General features: G+C 51.4%; 1 protein-coding gene across 15 annotated transcripts in view; it reads left to right on the top strand.

Moving 5' to 3' along the window:
* The first annotated feature begins 12,347 nt into the window (after positions 1-12,347).
* TLE3 (TLE family member 3, transcriptional corepressor) overlaps positions 12,348-19,779 on the top strand; it is a 47,440-nt gene continuing 40,008 nt past the window's right edge. For 7 of the 15 annotated variants that reach the window (XM_036907876.2, XM_036907875.2, XM_036907874.2 and 4 more), the window contains exons 1-4: positions 12,350-13,469; positions 13,967-14,067; positions 14,617-14,680; positions 15,641-15,685. In XM_036907876.2, the coding sequence (XP_036763771.1) occupies positions 13,446-13,469; positions 13,967-14,067; positions 14,617-14,680; positions 15,641-15,685 (234 nt within the window). In that variant the 5' untranslated portion in view covers positions 12,350-13,445. Of the gene's footprint in view, positions 13,470-13,909; positions 14,068-14,616; positions 14,681-15,640; positions 15,686-19,779 lie in introns of those variants that run through there. The other 8 variants (XM_036907868.2, XM_036907865.2, XM_036907864.2 and 5 more) reach the window with 3 other exon arrangements.

Raw genomic sequence — 19,779 nt, 5'->3', positions numbered from 1 at the left:
CTTAACTGAAATTCATGTTTAAATGGGTGTCCTGTATTTTTATTTGTTAAATCTTGACAATGGCGAAATGGAGAATGTTCAATGCAGGGAGTTTCCTAAGAGGCGCTCTCCGTGTTGTCAACCTGCCTAGGAGGGAGGGAACCGGAATGGGGCAGAGAGAGAAGTAGGGTTGTTAAGCTGTGATACAAGGGTCTCTGCTTACTACCCACCCTTTTCAGAGCTTCCCCAGACTGAGGCTAGGGCTGTGGGCCATTATACTCCCACGGCCTACCTGTCATTGGATTCTGGCTTTCCCGGAGTGGGTCTGACCTCGGGCGAGGAGGCTTTCCACTGCTGAGGGCTGTTGTAGGAGGGGGACTCAGCTCAGCACTGTCCGCTTGGAAGGCTCTCTGCAGCGGGTGCACGGGGGCTTTGGTCCTGCAGGGAGTGTGAGCAGCAGCCCACAGCAGCCACCATGACCCAGTTGTTACAACACACTTTGAGGAGACAATTGTGTAAACAGCTTATCAACAGCCTGACAACTAGTAATCAGTGATTTTAGCATCCTTCAAATAAAAGCCAAGTCATTAAGCCTGGCGGTCAAGGCGTCACCCGTCCAGGTCCAAGTTATCCTCAGTCCCTCAGCTCTTAAAGAGCTCTTTCCCAAATCAGGCCTGTTGATTTAACACCTGAGGGGGGTGGGGCATGTGCACAGCTGCCTGGCCCCCACCAATCCTCCTGCCCTGCAGCGTATTGATGGTTAAATCTGTTCCAGCCTTCAATTCTGCAGATACCCACCACCAGCATAGTACCTGCATTCTCCCTTTTCCAGGACTCCAAGGCTATGTGACTCACTGACCTCCAGCATTTGGGCCTGATATCCCCAGCTTCTCTTCTTTCTCTGTCTCCCACGAATGTGAGAGACATTTAAGATCTGGGAGCAGGGAATCTGGCTCTGGAAGAAAAATGTCTAAGTTTGGATTTCAATAAAGAGGCTGAGGTTTCTGAGCACATTTCACCAAAATGGTTGATGTGCTGTCCATATGAGGGACAGTCATTCACTCAGAATCACTAATAGTGCTTGAGAGCTTGCTGCCAGCCCACGTTATTCCACTTAATTCTCACAACCACCCTGTCAGGAAGGCACTACTAATATCCCCGTTTACAGATAAGGAAACTGAGGTTTACCAAAAGCAAGTGTCTTAACCAAGGTCCCACAGCAAAAAACCCAGGACAGTCAAGATTCAAAGTCCCCTTTGTCTACCAACATCTCTTGAGCTCTGAATAGTGGAGCGTGCTCACAATAATAGAGTAGATTGTGCAGATTCATCTGTTTATGTTCAGCCGTGATGGCCATGAGTCATTTTTATTTTCAATTGCTATTCTTATGAAACAGGTAAACAGCAAGGAAAAATAAAGCATCCCCAAAGCCCAAGACAGGCTGAAATTGACAGAAGATGTGCTGGTAGAAGAAAGGGTGTGCCAGTCAGGCTTCAGGTACAGAGAAAAGGAGACACTCTAGCAACGTGACACAGGCAACATTCAAAAGAAAGACTTAGCATCTGAGACACCACTGGAAGGGCTAGAAGAGGGGGCTGGGAACTGGGCTCCAGGAACCACGCCTAGAACTCTGCAGAACTCACCTGCCAGAGGGGTTGCCTATTTTTTTTCTTTTTTTTAAATTATGGTGAAAAAACCCAAAAACACATAACATAAAATTTACCATCTCAACCATTTTTAAGTGTACAGTTCAGTACTGTTTAAATATATTCACATTGTTGTGCAACAGACCTCTTGAACTTTTTCATCTTGCAAAACTGAAACTCAGTACCCACTGAACAACAAGTCTCCATTTCCCCCAAACCGAGCCTCTGGCAACCACCCTTTTACTTTCTGTTTCTCTGAGTTTGACTACATACCTAATATAAGCGGAATCATACAGTATTTGTCTTTTTGTGACTAGCTTATTTCACTTAGCATAGTGTCCTCAGGGTTCACCCATATTAATAGCATGTGACAAGATTTCCTTCTTTCTTAAAACTGAGTCATATTCCACTGCATGTATATACCACATTTCTAAAACCCATTCATCCATAGATGGGTTGCATCCACCTTTTAGCTAGTGTAGAAAGGGTGTGCCAGTCAGGCTTCAGGTACAGGGAAAAGGAGACACTAGTGTGAGTGATACTGCAATGAACATGGGTGTGCAAATATCTCTCAAGATCCTGCTTTCAATGTTTTTTGGAATATACCGAGAAGTGCAACTGCTGGATCAAATGGTGTATTTTAATTTTTTAATGAACCTCCATACTGGTTTCCATAGAGGCTTCACCCATTTTGCACAACCACCAACAGTGCACAAGTTTCCAAATTTTTCCGTATCATCACCAACACTTGTTATTTTCTTTCCTTTTTTTTAAAAATAAGTCACCATCCTAATGGAGTTAGGTGATATCTCATTGTGGTTTGATTTCCATTTATTTAATGATTAGTGATGTTGAACATTTTTTTATATGCTTGTTGGCCATGTGTATATCTGCTTTGGAGAAATACTATTTCTGTTCAAATCTTTTGCTTATATTTTAATCCAATTATTTATTTTTTTGTCATTGGGATTTAGGAGTTCTTTATATGTTGTGGATATTGCCTTATCAGATATATGATTTGCAAATATTTTCTGTCATTCCCTAGGTTGCCTTTTCACTCTGTTGATTGTGTCCTATGATGCATGGAAGTTTTGAAATTGCATATAGTCCCATTTGTCTTTTTTTTTTGCTTTTATTGTCTGTTCTTTTGGTGTCATATCCAATAAATCATTGCCAAATCCAGTGTCATGAAGCTTTCCTAAGTTTTCTTCTAGTGAGTCTTGGAGAGAGGGTTTTCTCTTCTGGCACAGCCAGGAGGATGGGAAAATAGATGGGCACCTCTAGGACCTCTAACTTCAAGGATACCTGCTGTCACCAAGATTCAGAGCTTAGAAAGCTGCCGCACTTCCCTCCCACCCCACTCCACCATCACTTACCCCTGGCTTTTAGGAAGCCAGTGACTAGACACTGGAACATGGGTGCAGAAAAACCCACCATCTCCACAAACATGTCACCTGAGAAACAACTAGGGTAGTCAGAAATGGTCTCTACCACACTGTAGATTTCCAGTCTTGCCTAGAAGCACATAATTTTGGAACCATATTTTTGTTCAGAGCCCTAGCAGCAAGGGACTCTAGAAGTGTGATGGTTAGCCATCAGCCTCTGCAGTTCAGGAAAGTGCCCAGTAAGGAGGTTGGAATGGATGATGAGTGACAGGGGGATAAGGTAATAATGGATGATGTATCAAAGTGCCAGGCCCTGCTTAGCAGAGTATGGAGCATTATTATATATTGCTCCCTTTCAGGCATGAAGGTACAGTGGGCTCAGGAGGCAGGGCAGTAATTGGCAGGGCAGTGCAATGGCTATAGGCACCAACTGCAGCTGGGCAGGACGGGTGAAGAATCCCAGATCTCCCATGTATAAGCTGTGTGACTTGGGCAGGTCAGTGAGTCTTCCTGGGTGTCCATTTTCTCCTCTATAAAAGGGAGAGGAGGACAGTGACCCAAAATAATCCCTAACTCTCTCTTGGGCATCTGGCCATTACACTCAGGTCGGCAAGATGTGAGTTTCAGTCAGCTCCCCGACTAACCTGCTCTGGGCCTGTGAGTGTAGACCTCAGCCTCTCTGAGACTCCTTTTCCTCTTCGGCCATTTCACAAGAGCAAATGCTTACTGAGAGCCAAAGGACTGCCTAAGCATGAAGACAACACAAGGTGTTCTGCTGTAAAGCGTCATCTGGACCCCTCCCACCGTGTGGAACTGCTGCCGCCCCCTTTCTCGAAGCAGGAGAAAATTCTGAAGTCACAGCTGAGAATGTCTGCACAGAAATCATGTAGTCCAGTGATTCTAAAACTTCATTTTTAGTCCCCAAATCTCCCCTTCTCCACTCCACTCTGAACAAAACATTTCACAGAACCTAACCTGTAAGACAGAAAAAAATTGAAGCTGTCCCATTTAAAGTCGGGAAGGGGATCCCTGCAGCCATGTGAAGAGTTCATTCCAATGCTGGTCTGAACTCATTAGCTGCTTGTGCCGTGGTGGACAAACCACTTAATTCCCTCTGGCTGTTTCTTCATCTGTCAAATGGGGATCATTTCCCTGCTCGACATGTGTCCTGCCTAGGAGTCCACACATACGACGGTGCTTTAAGCTGAAAGCACAAAAGCAAGGTGGGGTTGGTTTGGTTTGTACCTTGCCTCGTTCTGCAGATGTTTTGCACCGGGTGAGTGGTCAAATAATAAGCCGGACCTTCAGACTTTCAATTTGAGTCTTTTTTGCAATTCTACTCCAACATCAGAATCTGAAATGGCCTCTCTGCTGATCTCCTCCTTTCTTACAACTGAAGCCCCCTCCCTCTTCTGTCCCCGTCTCTCCATGTTCCCACAACTTCTGGGTCTACCTGCAGCCTGGACCTTCAGAGGCTCCCTCACCCTCTTCTCTCTATCCCCGGTCCCTTCCCCAGCCCACCCGTCTTTGGTTGCCCCAATCTCTCTCCTGCAGAACCTCAATTCCAGGAAGGGCAATTCCTCAAAGAGGACAAAGCATATGCCATTCCTGGGCCACCCTCACCCCCCAAACTCCACACAACCTAATCCTGTTTTGCCTTCCACCTTGACATCTTTCAGAGCTGGGCCAACAGCTACTTTTCACTATTTTCCAATGTAGCACAGACACCAAGAGGGCCCAGGCTGTTGTCCACACTTGTAGAAACTACCAGGAGATCCTAGGACCTTGTCTAGAGCCAGCCCTTCATAGAGAGACTTTACTTGAATGACCACATAATTACTAATTTGTAGGGCAACCTTTAAAAATGGCTGAAACTCTACACCAGGTAGGATTCCAGAGCTGGTTGGTTTTAATTACTTTCTAGTAGAGACAGCACAGAGAATAGACGCAAGAAAAGGAAAAGGATCTGAAGACCTGATAAAGGATTTGAAGATAGATGGTCTGAGTTCGACCACCACTCTTTCCCTTCCTGCACACATACTTTCCTTCTTGTGTTATAGTTGCTTATCTGAAAAACAGGGACACAGAAAACTACCCTACTTGGTAAGATTAGATGAGATAGCGTATGTCAGGGTTTTGCAACCTCAGCATTACTGGCACCCAGAAAATGTGTGAGGAGTTCAATCACCCAGCGGCTCTACATCGTGATTACAGCCACCATCATGTTTTAATGCAAAACACCAGTGCAAAACATTTAGCACCACGATTTTTTGTGGTGGGGCCTGTTCTGGGCACTGTAGGTTGGTTACAGGCATCCCTGGCCTCCACCCACTGGATGCCAGTAGCACCCCTCCCATGAGTTGTGACAACCAAAAATGTCTCCAGATATTGCCCAATGTCCCCTTGGGAGCAAAATCACTCATGGTTGAGAAGCACTGGTATATGTGAACATACTAGATAAACAAACTCTTCATTATTATTGCATGTATGTGATAAACACACATTAATATATTCATTTACTGTAAGGACATAAAGTTGACAGCAGATTTGGAAGTGAAGCTTCAGGCAAATACTCTCCCCTCCCTTCACCCCCACCCACCATCAAAGACCGGGTATGCTTGGTGAGAGTCCTGCTTTAATCATGCAGGCTGGCCTACAGCGCTCCCCTCTACTGGCCTGGGTCATTCTTGCAGCATGGGCCTCACCTTGTGAAGCTGATGCATTAATACCAGCAAAATATTTCTTAATCTCCTAAGCCTTAGCTTTGAATCCTTAAAAAGAAAAGAAAGAACCAGCACAAATCTCTTAATTAGGACACCCAATCTCTTCAATAAATATTTACCTGGTTCCAGCAGGAGGCATGCAAACCCTGCGCCATTAGTCAATAGAGGTCAGCAAAGTGCACCCGAGGAACAGTGGGATGCAGTCTTGCTTGGCTGTAGATGGAGTGTTGGGAGACAGTTTCCAGTCCTAAGCTTCTGCTCAAGACAGGTGAACAAACATATTCCCTGCCTACTCTGCACACCTGCTCCCAGCGACGTCCCAGGTGGACATGTGGGTTCACTGACAATCACTGCCTGGCTTCCCTACCTTTTAGAGAGAGGTAGTGGCCTCCTCTGCCAGTTGGGCCACCAAGAAAACCAAATCATCCCCAGTGTTCTCCGGGAGTGTCCTGGCTGGGCAACTGTGCCCTGTCTGGAACGCTCCCCCTTCCTCTCCAGTTAGCCACATTAAGGGTCACCCTCTACAGGGAGCTTCCCTGATTGTCAATCCCCACACTTCTACGCTATACTATTCCCCTGGGTAGACTCTATTTAACAGTTGGGGTCTATGCACAGCCTGGAATTAGAGGCTGTCTGGCTTTGGGTGTGTCCCAAAAGTAAAGGCTTAGGAGTTTGGCACTCAAAGAGATCTTCCACAGACTAGGCTTTCTGTAAGTTCTCACCTGGTAAGCAATCAGGAGCTAATATTTCCATTTTACAGATGTAGAAACCGAGGCTCTGAGAGTTTCAGGGTCCTGCCCAGGATTTTGCTGATCCTCAGACCTCCTGATACCCATGCTGGGGCTGTCACCCAGCACTGATAGGGGGATTCCTCTCTCTCATGACCTTAGGAGCCTTCAGGGACAGATTTCACTTGAGCCTGAAATGGAAGTGGGGATAAGGGCAGGGGCTGCAGGGAAGTGAGGTCTTAGCTCCCTTCTTCAGGGAACAAAAACGCCTTGTCAGGTAGCAAAACACAGGAAGGACCCAAGGAAGCAGCAAGGATGCCTGGTGCAGGTTAAGGGGTTGGGGAGGCCTCCTCTTAGAGGCTTTGGTCTTCCTGGCCCCCTGTACCCACTGCATCTTTGGGCCATGCTCCTGGCTGAGCTCCGGCTCCACCCTTCCAGGAAGTCATCTGAGGAGCCCTCTTCACAACTCCTGCCTGCCCTCAGAATCAGACTACTTTATACTCATCTACTTCACTGTGTGGCTTCTCTTCTAGGAACTCCTATGGGTTTCACTGCTAATCAGATTTCTCTGCCTCCATCCCACCTCCCACCCCTTTCCCAGGGTTTAGTTTTGGATTGCCATGGCCCCCATGCTTTCCTTCCCCTCCCCCACACACCCAGGGGTCCAAGGGCATCTGAGGACCACGGTAAAGAGCAGGAATTGCACAGAGGGAGGGGAAGGCCCCGCAACCTCAGGAGGGCCTTCAGGGAGCTCAGGGGAAGGGAGCTGAGAGTTCCCACTGGGTCTGGCTACCACGCAAGGGCAGGGACATCAGAATTCCTCCACTCTGCAGGCACCCAGAAAATGTGCAAGGAGATGAATCATCCAATGGTTCTACATCATCATTATGGCCACCATTGCTAACTGCTATTGATCACTTAATGTCCCAAGTTCTGTTCTAAGTATATCACATGCATTACCTCCATCGATCCTCAAAACAATTCTCTGAGGTGGACAGGATTGTTATCTCCACTTTACAGATGAGGAAATGGAGGCTTAGCAAGATTAAATAAATTCCCCAAGGTCACATAGCTTAGACCAGCCAGAGAATTGGAAGAGAGGTCCTGGGAAGTCCCTCCACCTCTCAGAGTTTAGTCCCCTTCTCCAAAGGGAGATGGCTCCTGGATGAGCTCTCTGGGACTTCCTGGGGCCCTCAGGTTTCCTGTGGGCTATCCTGCAGCACTGATCTGCATTCCTAGGAAAACCAAGCTTGTAGAGGCAGCAGGGTGTGTTGGTGAAGACAGTGGAGCTGAATTGCCCGGATTCAAGACCATTGAGCCACAGAAGTGACCTTAGGCAAGTCACTGTACCACTGCATTCAATTGTTCCTCAGTAAAACAGGGGTGATACTGATAGTACCCACTTCATCCATTGTGAAAGGATTAAGTGTGTTAATATTTGTCAAGTGCTTACAACAGTATCTGGCACAGAGAAGCACTATGTAAGAGCTTGTTAAATAAATAAAAATTCCCTTTCCTCTTGCTCTGTGGTGAGGTGCTTGCTTGTGGAGGAAGGCCTGGGATGACTGGGGGTGGATGTTGGGAGACAGAATTACCCTAGCAGTGGAGCCAAAGGCCAACAATCAGAGGAGCCTTGCAGAATCCACTAAAGGGGGATGGGTGAGGGAGATTTCTCCTGGGCAGTCCCAAATAAATGCCTCAAAAAAAAAAAAAAATCAAAGCCAACGGAGGCTGTAGGGGAAGGGAGACAGGGAGAGGTCCACAACCCCACCCAAGGTACTGGGATCAGTTCCTCAAATAGAAGGCCACAGCCTGGTGGTGACCTGAGCCAGACCCTTTAATTTCTGGAAAAGGGAGAAAACATATATTAACACTCTATCTCAAGTGTTTGACAATTACTTTTAAAGAACCAGAGGAGCATCTCTTGAAGCTGGCCAACAGCTGCTCACCAATCACCTTGCCCCCTAACTGAGTGGCTGGGAAGCCTCTGTTCTATAAATCCGGGCCGGGCTTTCTGTCTCACCCGGTGACTTTTTTTTTTTTTTTTTAATGTGCCAGGAATTCCTCTCCCACGTGGGGTGGACTCCGAGGTACTCAATTAAGCAGCCAATGAAAAGTCAGCTCTCCGGTAGCAAATGACCCTGACACTTCTTGTAACATAAACAGTTGAAACGTTTCCAATTAGAACTGGAGACAGAGACGTTTGAACTCTTTCTCTCCACTTCCCTCCTTTAAAAAATAATTGTCAAGCGGGTTGGACAGGGTGTTGTATACGTGTTTTTTTCTTTTCTTTTTTCTTTCTCAAGCATATAAGAAACTTATTTGTCTTCTTTTTCCTAATTTGCGTGGTGTCATGGGGGCAAGGGGGGTAGAGCAGTGGTGAGCTCAAAGGGGTGCTGGCCTGGTTACTTTTCCTTCCCAGCCCTCCTTTCTGCTTGGACTCCGGCAGCCCAGGGTTGCTGGAGGTGATGCTGGGTGATGCGAGTGACCCAGAGATGGAAGCCGTGACCCTACGGAGACACTCAAACAGGGTTGATAATGAATGCAAGAGTGAATTAGTATGAATGAATGAATACCTTTCTTTCAGCAAACTGTCGCACGGACCCAGCTCGCGTAAGCAAAAAGGGCCCCGAGGTTGCCTGGGAGCCCGCTGCCCTGCATTCGAAGGCTGACACCTCTGCCCAGCTTGGGGCAAATTATGAGCTTTCTCAGCCTCTCATTTTCACTCTGTAAAATAGGGCTACTAGCCAGGCTGCTTCCGTCGGGAGTGAGGCGAGGATGCTACCAGCCTGGGTTGCGATGCCCATCCCTGTACAGAGCAACTATTACTGACTGTGGGCCAGGGTCCTGCAGCTGGGCCCTGCCGAAGAGGCGGTGCTCTGTAAACCCAAGTCCATCACACGCAGCTCCGGGCGCCTCCAAGGTGCCAGGCCCGGAGTTGGAACAGGGGAAAACAAAGCGTGAGTCGGCCCCGTAGTAGGGCCCTTAGCTCGTGAGGTCCCCAGGAGTGCAGACGTCCGGGCAGGAACAACGCCCAAACCCGAGACAGGCTGCTGCGCTCTTCTGCGTTCAGTCCGCGTAGACCCTGGGGGCCGGAGCTGGTCTGCTGACTGCGGGCGGGCGCCGTCGGGGCCATCCGGAGTAAGACGGACAGAGGGAGGCCCGACGAGGCGTCGCGTCCCGGGCATCTTGAAGGCATTGTGTTTAATAAATCCGGGCGAGACGCGCACCAGCTCTCCCCCTTCTCCTCTCAGCTCCCAAATCGAGACCTGCTGCGGGATTCCCAGTTTACGGGGTCTTAAAAGCCCCTTCACTTTGATTAGCAGCTTCAAAGAGCTGTCTTTAAAGTCCGTACCCTCTGCCCCCCACCCCCTGCCTTCTTACAGGTCGCCCCTCACCCCATCACTACTTCCAGACTTCTGGACAACAAAACACTTAATGCAAGTTTAAGGTGTGTAGTGGAGAGATCTTCAGGCCTCCTGAACGTGGGCCGCGGAAATTACCTGTTTCAAGCTTGCACAGGAATCGGAGAACCGTGGAGTTTTGGGGTTTTTCCTTCTTTTTTCTGGCTTTCTTTTCTTCTCTCTTTTTCTTTTTTGGTTTGTGTGCATGTGTGTGTGTGTGTGTGTGTGTGTGTGCGTGTGCGTGTTTTACCTTTTATTATTTAAATTGATACGTTTCATTACTAGGGAGAAAAATAAAATATTCCTTTGATACACAAAATCAAATTGATATTTAGCCTCTGCTTACTTTTTTATGCATGACTCCTTTATACCACATGGTAGTGACAGATTGTTTGAGCTGGAAGGAAAAGCCATTCAAAGCTAATTAAGCAGCCATTCCAAGCACTATTTGCAAGCGGGAGGCTCAGAAGCCTCGGCATTTGTCAGCGCTCCCCCAACCCGCGTGGTTTTGACTGACAGCTCCCGCGGCCGACGGACAGCTCCCGGCTGTTTTACCAATCAGCAACAGAGAGCCCCTTTGGAGGCCTCTGATTGGTCTTCTTTGCCCAGCTAGGGGGCGGGGTCGACGGCCCCCACGTGGGGTCCAGAGCGAGAAAGGGGCGGGGCGGGTAGGAAGCGGGTGCGCCCACCCGTGACGTAAGGGGGAGGGCAGAGAAGGGGGAGGGGAAAAGGAAGCTCCAAAGAGGAGCCATTTTGTGTCTAATGAATGCTGCGGCCAGATGCTCGCATCTGTCGAGCCGGGCTTCTCTCCGCACCCCCTTTGGTGCGCTCCGCACACGATTTATGTTTTTATTTAGGAAAATAAATAAATGAAGAGAGGAGCTGGTTTCAGGGCTGGCGGCCGGAGCGAACGCTAGGAGGTTCAACTCCGAGGCGGGCGCTCACGTGTAACTCCCTGCGCACCGGCCTCCAAGCCGCCGCTCGCTCTCAGCTCCTCATTAAGATGCTAGAGCGAACTTTGGCTCCTAATGAGGGGAAAATATAGATCCGGGGCCGCGCGGCCGCCGCGCGCGCGCCCGCTACCGGCCCCAAGGGTGCGTGTGGGTTCGCGGAGGTGCGGCGGAGGGACCTGGGGGCCCGCTTGGATCCGCCCACGCGGCGGAGCACGCGGGGGCCTGGGGCGCGGCCATTCCAGCCTCCCAGCTGCTCTAGGACCGCTTCCCCACCCCGGCCCGTCTGCCCCGGCGTAACCCTGAGAGCAAGGGATCGAGGCTATCGGTTTGCGGGCAAACTGGCTCCTGGAGTCCAGTGGCCTGTATGCCCGCACGGGGAGTCCCAGAGGCGCGCTGGCGGGGGTGGGCGAGGGGCGCGCGGGGGGGTGGGAGGCGCTCTGTGCGTTAGCACCTCCCTGAGCGTCGAGGCTGGCGGCCGAGACACCCACAGGCTCGCACACGTGCCCCTCCACAGGCTTTCGTGCCGCCGAGACACTTAGACGAGCAAGCCGGGTAAAGCGGGTCGGAACTTGGAGCTCCCGGGAGACGGCAGGGCGGGGCCGCTCCCCATCTTCTCTGTCGCTCCCCCAGCCCCAGTGCTCTGAGCCGCGCCGAGGGTGTTAGCTGCCCTCCAGAAGGAGCCCCGAATAGGGACAGTGCGAACTGAGCTCGTTGTCCACGGGCGGCCGGGCCTTTCCATCTGCGCTGCCCGCCAAGCAAGAGTTCCTCAGACTTCTCGCAGGCAGCCGCCGCACATCAAAGATGCTGTTTATTTGGCTTTCTGAAAAGAAAGGCGAAAGAACAAAGAAGAAAAGCTGGAGGCCAGCGTGGAGGGTGGAGGGTGAGGGTGGGGGTGGGGAGAAGAGGGTAAAGAAAGGGACAACCTCCTTTTCCAGCAAAAATTTAAGGTGGGAGGCAACTTTGGGAGCCACGATTTCATGGGTCCTGAATCTTGCGAAGTGAAAACATTAAAGTGACAAAGTGAATGTTTGTTTTATACTAGCTAATTGGGCTGCTTTGCAGACCTAATGAGATTCGAGGGAGGAATCGTTCGCCTCCACTGCAGAATAAACTGATACATTACAACCAGCCACAGGTTTTGAGGACTGTACAGCTTGTCTTTTTTTCTTTTGTTGTTACTCCTCTGTCCTCTTTCCCCCTCCCGCCAAATTATTATTTGCTAGTAGATCGTGGGAAAAAAAAGAGAAGCTGAAAAAAAAATTCTAGCAGCACAGGACTATAATATATATCTATTTATTATATGTCTTTTGGTTAATTCCTGATCTGAGGAGCGCTGTTTTTCACTCCCATGCGAAAGTCACCAGCGGGTAGGGCCTGATTGCTACTTTTCATGCATAGTTTTAGACACAAGAGGGCATTGTGACGTCGTGCCCGAAGGCGCCCAGTCGCAGGCCGAGTCCAGCTGCCCCACGTGGGGACCCTGCACTCCCATTGGCCGGCGCCAGGCGAAGCTGCCACATTATTTTGTTACTTTTCAGTCCCTATTTGGAACTGCTCTCGCGGCAGTTCAGACCTCGTGCTCGTCCCCTTCGCTTGTCTGTGTGTGGTATCCGCAGGTCCGAGGCACTTTTTTGGAGGTGTGTGTGCGTATGTTTGTGTGTGTTTGTTGGGTGTGTGTGTTTGAGGGGTTTGTCGGGGCGCGGAGAGGGGAGCCGAGCCGAGAGGAAGGAAGGAAGCCGCAGAGCTCCCTGATCTTGGGCTGCTTCTCCCCTCCGGCGTTTTCCTGCCTGTGCGCTCCAAGGCGGCGGTGGCGGCGGCGCCGAGCGCTCCTCGCTGGGGACGCGGCACTCGAGCTGGGAGCAGCGGCGGACCCCTCTGCGGAGGCTTCCTGTGCCCACTGGAGTTAGGATGCCAGGGCGGTTGATTTGCACCTACTGAGCCCGGAGTTTCCTCCTCGGCCCTGGGAAGGGCTTGCAGCGGCGGCGGTGGCAGTAGCGGACGGAACAGCAGGCTCTCCTCTCCGTGGGGGGGGCGTCGAAGCGCCCGCGCCGGGCTCCCGCCCTCACCCTCCGGCGCTCCTGCGGCCCCTAGCCGCCACTTCGGTGCTTGCCTCCTTCCTCTTCTCGCCGAGAGCCGCCCCTGGGATCAGACCCGCGCGCCGCGGATGCTGGGGCAGTCCTGGAACGCCCCACTCCCGGCGCAACGCAGTGAGTGATCCGGAGGGGGCCCGCGCTCGCCCGCGGAGGGGCCCCCGGCCCCAGGACCCCGCGCCGGACCCGCCCTGGAGACGACGATGTCCGCGCGGCCCCAGGCCCTGACGCGCTCCACGCAGCCGGGGGAAGGCGGCCGGCCGCAGCCCGCCGAACCCTAGGCGCACAAAGCCCGCGCCCGCCGCCCGGCCTCGGCGCCCGCCGACGACTTTGCCGCCTGCTCCACGGCTCTTTGTCTCCACTTGGGGCGGGCGCCCGACTCTGGGATTTCGCTGCGAGAGCGGGCTGGGGGGGCCGGGGGCGAACTCTCGATTTCCCGGCCGCCCCCTGCTTGGGCTCGGCTCCCCCCTCCCCCGCACCTCCCCGGCCCGGGATCTCGGCGCTTCCAAGCTCTCGGAATCACGACCTCTCCCTGCCATGTATCCGCAAGGCAGACATCCGGTGAGTAATTGTAACTCGGGTTATTTAAGCATCTATCCAGGCAGGCCAAACGGGGCGGTTTATCTGGCACCTTCATTTTGCTTGTTGCTACCTTTATGGTGTGTGTGTGTGTGCGCGCGCCCACACAAAGGGGATGGCGAAGGGGGGCGCCGTTGAGAGAGGAGGTTAATTCCGCCCGAGTGGCGTGGGGGCTGCTGCTCGTTTTCGTGCATCTCCCCGCCCCCTCCTGAATTTCCCAACTCGCCCGGCGGGTCTCTCTTGTCGCGGTCTTTCTTGGGAATGGAAGCCCCTTCATGAAAGGGATGGGAGCCCCATGGCCAATAGGGAAGGATTGGGAGCTGAGAAACTTGCTGGGAAGGTTCTGGGCTGCGAGGGTGGTCTCCCTGGCTGGGCGGGGGTCGGGGGGAGAGCGGGGGAAGCCGCGGAGGGGCCCTGGCAGCGTGGAACCCTGTCTGATGCCCCCGCGCCCTCCCCCGTCTTGTCCTCGCTGGCTACAGGCTCCCCATCAACCCGGGCAGCCGGGATTTAAATTCACGGTGGCTGAGTCTTGTGACAGGATCAAAGACGAATTCCAGTTCTTGCAAGCTCAATATCACAGGTAAGACCCGGGGTGGTGGGGGGCGTCGTCGCCTGGGCTTCTGCCACCTCCTCGCGGGGATGGAGGGGGCTCCCGCCCCCGGGGCGGCGGGGCAGCCGGGGCCTCCGTCTTTTGTTTCCCCTTTCCGAGCGCGGCGCCTTAACCCTTTGCTACCCGCAGCCTCCAGGCTCTTCGTGCTGCCCGTAGGGCCCCGGCGGCCTCCCGGCCGCCCCATGCCGCCCGTGGGGCCCCCCAGGTTCTGGGGTCGCGAGCCAGCGACAGGGTTCCGCTCCCTCCTCCCACCCTCCCCAACCGCCCCCCCCAGACCCCCCCACCCCGGGACCCCGTAAGTCCACTTGCTCGGCCGCGGGAAGTTTCAAGTTGTTTCACTGTCCCTGCCCGTTGAGGGGACCCAATTCCCTTCCGCTCCGAGGCTGCGGGAAAATGGGGATACCCCCGGGGCGAGGGTGTCAGGGAAGTGGAAAAGTGGCTCTCAGAGGCCCTTGGGATGGGGCCTCGGAGGAGGCTGTGCGGGCTCCAGGCCTGAGCCTGCCCCTCCTGCCCTCGCAGCCTCAAAGTGGAGTACGACAAGCTGGCGAACGAGAAGACGGAGATGCAGCGCCATTACGTGATGGTGAGAGGCGACGGGCGGGCGGGAGGCGACCCGCAGGGGCCCGGGGAGACTGAAGCGGGGTCCCTACCGCGGCCATCCAGGGCCGCCTTAGGCTCAGGTGTGATCCGAGGGTGCCCTCCGACCCTCACCAGCTCTCCTAACCTGGGGCAGAAAGAGAAACCCAAGTCCAGGCCGGGCTTTCCTGCACCACCTTTGTGCCCCCCTAATTTGTGTTTTGAAGATTCCCTAAAGAGCCGCGTGCCCTGTCTTGGCTCCTAAGATGGGACTGGATCAGCTCGCGACAGGGTTGGATAAAAATCTCAGAGACCTCCCGGGAGTGTTTGGAAACTTTGCCGCTTTGCAGCTTTGGGATGTAGCCAGAGTGGGACATAAGCCCTCTCCGCCTACCCCTTTGGTGCGCCAGGGTTTTCTGAGAGTTGAGGAGCTTTTTAAAGCCCTCTGCCTCCACTCCTCTCCTTAGTGTGAGCCCTGAAATGAGAATCTTGTCAGCTCTGGGGCCGTAAGTAGCCTGTGTCCCTTTTCCCCAGTGTCTGTTCCAGGCAGTTTAAATCTTCTTCACTGAGAGGGCATGGAAGGCACTTGAGCGCGCCCCCAGCACTGCTTTCCATATAAGAGGGCTTCGACACACTGCTAAATAACTCTCAGAGGATGAGAGGGTCCCGGTGTACACACAATTCCCTGTTGAACCCCAACCTTGTATAAACAGGATATATGGCACATGCGGTGCTTGTGGGAGGGAGGACTGAGGGCTTCCTACTGTATCTAATGTGCTATGGAGAACACCGCTGGGCCCAGTGTCAGCTCTTAAAATCCGGTATAGCTGGCTTTGGGGTTTGTCTTAAACTACTTTAGCAAATATATCATAAAAGTATGATTTGGCCAAAGCCTTCCCAGGAGCTGATTTTGGAAAGTGAACAGATTTCAGTGTCATCTGCTAATGGCAGTTCTTTTTACTTTTAGTACTATGAGATGTCCTATGGCTTGAACATTGAAATGCACAAGCAGGTGAGTGCTTTTCTCTTTAAAAATACATCTCATTTTTAAAACATATGATAATGGATTTCTTAGGGTCCTTACAGTTTGAAAATGAGCCTAGTGCTCCTGGTCCTCCTCTCTCCTCCAAGAATGAATGGATCCAGTCCTTGAAATGTAGGGTCTGAGGTTATGTTGATGTCTTGGACATGCTGAGCTTTTAACTTCCAAGCTTGTGAAATTAGTGCTGTTCTTGGATCTTGGAGAATAAAAGTACAAAGAAAAGCTGTACCTTCACATCTGCTTTATAAACTGAAAGCTAGAGGTGGCTGACTGCTTTTATTTGTTGGAATGCACAGTTCTCCAGAGGAAATGCAGGAGGATTGTGTGTGTGTGCATGCACATGCATGTGCAAAAATGTGATGTTCTGCCTTGATAAGATTAAACTTCAAGAGTCTTAAAAGCCAGGCTGAGCTGTCAAAATTTAAGGAAACAAGGTACTAACTGCTTAAAAATATAAGCTGGAATGAAATACAACTCTAATACCTTTAGATTTACGAGGCAGCTTTCTCATCTCTCTCTTAATTTGAAGGCAGCCTCATTCCCCATTTCCCAGAGAAGGAAGTTGAAGCTAAGAGGTGCGGTAACTTGCCCAGGGGCAGCCTAGCCAGGACTTTAGGGATGGCTGGGAGTGGAGCTCAGCTTTGAAATCCTGAAGTCAAACCAGTTTAGCTAGTGTGGTATTGTTTAATGGGTATGTAAACTACCTTGTATTGTCACTCTTCTAATAACAGTATACCTCAAACCGAGCAAATAAACATCCTTTATCTCAGGGCATATCAGTAACTAGTCCCGGGTGCTAAGGCTGGGCTGTGGGAGAGGCCTGTTTGTGTATTTGTGTTCCAAGGAGAGGCTGCCTGTAATTTGGCTTGGCCAGCAATTAGAATTGACTTGGCTTGGCACATAGAAATGGCTCAGGCTGGTGGTTCTTTGTAACAATTGGTGTTCTTGAAATCTCAGAAGGGTGTTGACTCATTCTACCCTTTGGTGCCCGTGACTTGAATGGATTTTCTGCTCTAAATTAACAGTCATTTAGAAGGCTTAAATTTTGCTCTTTCAGGGGGCAGGACCCAGGCCAGGTGACTCCAGGGATGACTGTAGATCCTGGCCTGCTCCAGTGGCTTCTCATAGAGCCTTTTGAATCTGTAGTTTCCTTTCCTGTCCTGGAGGCAGCCCCAGTGTTGGGTGAATGACAGCCAGAAAGGGGCTGAGTATACTGAGCAGTGTGGGAAGCTAGCTTGTGACTTCCTGAAGGATTAGCTCTTTAGGAAGACACATGAAAGCTACCAGGTTTTTACTTCTTGACCCACAGAAATCATGAACAGACGGTGCTTTATATGTAAAGATGTTTCTCCTCCGGAGAAAGAGACAGCTCCTGCTCAACTTGAGGGGGAACTGTCTGGGACTGACTCACATTCCAATAAGAATGTAAGCTGTGGAACTCGGGTCTCAGGTGTTCAAGGACCTAGGGGTGTTGTGCAGAGTGCCACCTCTTCCCTTTCTCCACCCTCTTTTTTTTTTTTGTCTCAGCGTTTACTATCTTGGGTGTGTTTAAAGAGGGTAATTGCACCCAGGTTTAAAATTTATAGCAGCAGTTATTCTAAGAGCTTCGTAATTAAGGTGTAATATGTCGTTGCATGTTGAGGTCTGCATGGGTGGTGTTCCCTGTGTCTGTAAGTGGATGGTTCCTTGGCACAAATAATCCACCTTAGCTGGCAGAGCTAAGCTGTTCGTGGAGTCCTGGGGACACTCGGAACCCAGGAAGAGTTAACCATCTGAACACCCCTAGTGGTGGGGTTTGCACCAAGGGCAGCTGTGTGCATCTGGGGCTTCTGGCCCTTCCCCAGACAGGACTCTTAGGGGGAGAATGCCTGAGGTTTGGCTCCGTGGTCTCTAATCCTCTCAGCTGCTAGAGGCAGATAGCTGGATTATTTGCCCTCTTACAGGTGGGGCAATTGAGGCTTCAGGAGGGCAGAACGGGGACTCCAATCCAGGCCTCTGGATTCCCCAACCTGTGTGTTTACCCTGCTGGCCACTCACCTTTGCCTTCCAGTCTCAGCTGCCATTTGCTTTCCAGCACGAATTTGTATGCTCTTCTGGGGTGCCTTTGCAGGGTTGATGGTAACCTCTGAGTTGGGTGAAATTGCCCTGTGGCTGTGTAGGAACAAAGAGGCAAGGAGGTGAAGAAACCCCGCGCTGAGAAATGCAACCCTGACCTAATGGGGCTGGCCACTCCCTGGGCTTGCTGGGTTCTACAGAAGAAAACCCGGCCACTAATTGCAGTGTGGGTCTTGGGTGCATTTGGCAGGATGGTGGTTAGGCCTGAGCAAACAAGTTTATCAGCTGACCTGTTTAGCGGTTGACTGGTGTTTTATCTGCACACACAATCAAGTGACTGGAGTGCTTGAATTATTCATGCAGTGTCCTGCCCTCTAGACTTGACTGTTCGTGTGATTACATCTGCCTGGAACAAACAGGCCGGATTCTTCATCTTTAAGCTCAGGGGTCGGGGTGGGGACTGTCTGTACTTTTAAATAATAGACGTTCTCCACAGCTAGTGCCTCGGGAAGAGTGGGGGTCCTCAGCCTGCTCACACACACACACCCCACGTACACATCCTCACACACGCACACCCTCACACCACCACCACCACCACATTTTTTTTAAAAACTCTTTGCTGGCTCTGTGGGAAATGCCTATTAGGAACCTCAGGTTCTGCCAGAGTATTGACAGAGGTGCATTGAGCCTGTTTTTATTTTACCAAGAGGTTAAACTTACTGTGGCTGGCTCCTGTCCTGGGCTGTTTCTCTCTCCCTTTTTTTTCTTTTTTCCAAGCTGTCAAATTCCGGAGAGGTAATAAATGGTTTCTCCTCCTACTCCTCTGCTTCCCTCCTCAATCATGGCAAAGCAGAGATTATAGAATCACAGGCCTGGCCTGAGACTTCAAGAGTCACCCACTTGCACCGAGCCCCTGCTTCCAGGCAGAATGTCAGGGGCAGTGCCATGAGGCCAAGGAGGCGATGGTGGCTGACCAGCTCATCCATTCCCATCTTGTTCCTGCTGAGGCTCTCCACTGTTAGCCATGAATCACAAAGCCCGTGCAGACACTGGCCCTCCAGAGCACCTGTTGTGCGTTGACTTTGAGGCATGATGCTATAAGCTTTGAGAAGCTGGGCCAGGCCATGTCTTCACCGCTGGCCAATGAGCACTGAGGTTTTGAAAGAGGCCTTAAGGCATTTTGATTTTGGGGCTGCGTCTTGCCAGCATGTTACAGTCACTTTCCTCTAAACAGAGCAACCCTGCCTTTAAACTTCTGGCATTTTGGAACTAGAGAGCCTTTGGTGTCTTATCCAAAACTTGCATGTTACAGATTAGGAAACTGAGGCCCAAGAGGGGAACTGATGAGCCAGTCTTTCAATCCCATGTTCCCAATCATCTGAACCCCAGGTCTCTTTTTAGCAAGACTCAAGAAATGAGGAGTGCTCGTTTAGTAACTAAAAGCACCTTTAATTAACTATTGCTTCTTTTTGCGTTATCTCAAGAGGTTGAGGCTACAAGCCTAGCTCCAACCAAAGTCCAAAGTACCCCATTTCAGGCTGTATAACCATATCAGCTGAACCCTGTTTACCCACAGTCCTCATCCAAATTGCCAGCTATTTGCACAGCTAATGACCTGATGTGCGTAGTAATAAACAGAATGCCTCGCTAGCAATCCCAGAGCTAAGGTTCTTGGGTGAGGTAAAGTGTTAGACTGAACTTTTTACCAGAGGATACAGAAAGCTGTTGGGGTGGCCATGAATACAGGGCCGAAGAGGGAGATGGGAAATCTCCACTTGTCACCTCCCCTCTCTGGGTCCTCTCAGCAAAGTGAGAAGGGCTGGGACCAGATCTGTAGGTACAACAGCTTCATGTTCTGTGGTCATGGTGAAGGTGTGGGTGGCCAGAGAGAACCAGCAGGGGGCGAGGTTGCGAAGACCCTGCCCAGGAGTTGGCGGCTCCGTAGGGAGAATGTGGGGCTGCCCTCAGGGTTGCAGGGGACACGGGACCTTACAGGAGGGCGGTGCCTG

This window comes from Manis pentadactyla, chromosome 11 (assembly GCF_030020395.1).
Source record: "Manis pentadactyla isolate mManPen7 chromosome 11, mManPen7.hap1, whole genome shotgun sequence".
In the NCBI taxonomy this organism is placed as follows: Eukaryota; Metazoa; Chordata; class Mammalia; order Pholidota; family Manidae; genus Manis; species Manis pentadactyla.
The sequence above is the reverse complement of the archived record's forward strand: the minus strand, read 5'-3'. Positions and strand labels throughout refer to the sequence as shown.